We start from the raw sequence: 2,337 nt of genomic DNA, 5'->3' as shown, positions 1-2,337 counted from the left end.
TATAATCCAAAGAGGAAATACCTGTTATATACTTGGTCATTGTTCTTGCGTTGAATACACCAGGGAATTATTGATATGTGATTTATTTAGTTCGAAGTCCATTGTGTTTTTTTGTTTATCTTACTTTGGCAAAAACAACAAAAAACACACAAAAACAACAGAGAAGATAACCTGCTAGACTGATAAGAAACAAAAATACCCAAACAGCCAAACACCGTCGGGGGAAATTATCATGTTTTCTCCTGAAGTCTTTCCCTGAGGCGGCGGGTTAACTCAACTTAAGACCCACCAGTGACGTCACCCCCCAGAAGTTGCACAGTGTAGGAAACATTGTGTAGCTCGAGATGCTTTATCGATATGGTAACAGATATATAGGTACACTTATATTAGAAGGACAACTAGATAAAATAGATTAATGCGCATAGGTAGATAGATAAATATCTGGAATGGTATATAAATAGATACAACACTTGAAACCCTTATAGACACATGCGATAAACAGTTTCTTAGGAGTGACGTCATCGCTTGGCTGGGAGGTGTGGGTGGGGGCAACTGTGGAAGAGGTGAGGTAAGGGAGGGAGGGGGGGATCATTTATTAAGACTGGAGCGGCCACCATCAGTACGCCGCTGGTCGTGGTGTAGGAAGGATCTTGTGTTGTGAGCGGCTCCCCACCGGGCTATACATCCTGGTGGTGTAGTGCTCTGCCATGACCTTATACAGTGTGGAGAAAATTTGGGCCTCGCTACTTAATGGGTTGGTCGGGGGATGTGCGGTAAGTGTAATAGTAAGAAAAAACGTTAGTTTCTTTTGAAGACTTGTACTGTATGTATGGCATTTAGTACGTATTGTAAGGATTTTTTTTTGTAACATAATCATTGTTTTGACACTGCCGCCTGAAATATATACAGTACATATACAACCTTGAAAATTTTAGCACGTTAATAAATTAGTTTTCTTATTATTATCATATTACTGTCCTAAGTATTATTTTATTTTTAATATAATTAGTATTTTTATTTATACAAAACAGTACCGACTTGGCTGAGTGATTTTCGTATACTTTTTTCTTCTGAATAACTATACAACTAGACCATACGAATAAATGCACATAGCACAAAAGTGATCGCAATCTCTAATTTGTGAGTAGGACACCTACCCATGTAAAGTGTACAGAGTGATGTTCGATTGTACAACTTGTCATTACTGAGGGATACGGTTTATGCACATTGGTACAACTGAAAATGTACATTTGAAAGTGAAAACAGAAGTAAAGTGATTATCCCATTATGATGTACACGTTCTCAGAAAAAAGGTGTACCGAGTGAGAGTAAGTGTACAACATGAAAGTGAAGAGTAAAGTGGTTGGACAGCTTCGCCATCAGGTTGACTAAACGTACAGAGCTAATTACATGTAAGTGTACACAGTGGCATAAGTGTACAGAGTGCCACAATAAATGTACAGTGTCACATAAAAATAGTGTCATAATAAATGTACAGTGTGAATAGATGTACAGTGTCATAATAAGTGTACAGTGTAATAATACATGTATATAGTGCCATAAGAAGCGTACACATGGCCACTATCAGTGTACATAGTGCCAAAGTGTGCATAGTATCAAAATAACTGTACAGTCACAAATGTACACTGCCAAAATATGTAAACAGTGATGCGATAAGTGTACATAGTGCCAATATAAGTGTACAACGTTTTACTTTAAGTGTATGCAATGGTACAATAAATGTACACAATGTCACAACAAGCGTACACAGCGTCACAATAAGTGTACACAGTGCCACAATAACTGTACACAGCGTCACAATAAGTGTACACAGCGCCACCAATAAGTGTACAGTGCGACAATAAGTGAACACAGCGCCACAATAAGTGTACAAAGTGTTACAATAAGTGTACAAACGCAAAATAAATGTAGTCATAATATGTGTACACTGTTACAAAAGGTGTACAGCCACAATAAGTGTACAATGTCACAAAGAGCGTACACAAAAAGAACACAGCAACAATATGTACAAACTCGCAATAAACATACAATACCACTGTAACTACAAGTGTGCCACAAAAGGGTACAGTGCGTCAAAAGTGTATAGTGCCACAAACGGATACAGTGCCACAAAATTGTACAGTGCCGCTAAAGTGTACAGTGCAAAAAACGGGTACAGTGTCACAAACAGGCACAGTGCCATAAAAATGTACAGTGCCACAAAATGGTACAGTGCCACAAATGGGAACAGTGCCACAAACAAGCACAGTGATACAAGTGTACATTGCCACAAAGGGTACAATGCCACAAACGGGTACAGTACCACAAACGGGTGCA

General features: G+C 38.6%; 1 protein-coding gene across 3 annotated transcripts in view; it reads left to right on the top strand.

Annotated features, from left to right (window-relative positions):
- Positions 1-616: 616 nt before the first annotated feature.
- Positions 617-2,337, top strand: part of LOC121867040 (RING finger protein nhl-1-like) — a 49,627-nt gene continuing 47,906 nt past the window's right edge. For all 3 annotated transcript variants that reach the window (XM_042366788.1, XM_042366785.1, XM_042366784.1), the window contains exon 1: positions 617-773. In XM_042366788.1, coding sequence (XP_042222722.1) covers positions 708-773 — 66 coding nt within the window. In that variant the 5' untranslated portion in view covers positions 617-707. The remainder of the gene's footprint in view (positions 774-2,337) is intronic.

This window comes from Homarus americanus, unplaced genomic scaffold (assembly GCF_018991925.1).
Source record: "Homarus americanus isolate GMGI-L3 unplaced genomic scaffold, GMGI_Hamer_2.0 scaffold48226, whole genome shotgun sequence".
Taxonomy (NCBI): Eukaryota; Metazoa; Arthropoda; class Malacostraca; order Decapoda; family Nephropidae; genus Homarus; species Homarus americanus.
Note: the sequence above shows the minus strand (reverse complement) of the source record. Positions and strands in the feature narration are given on the sequence as shown.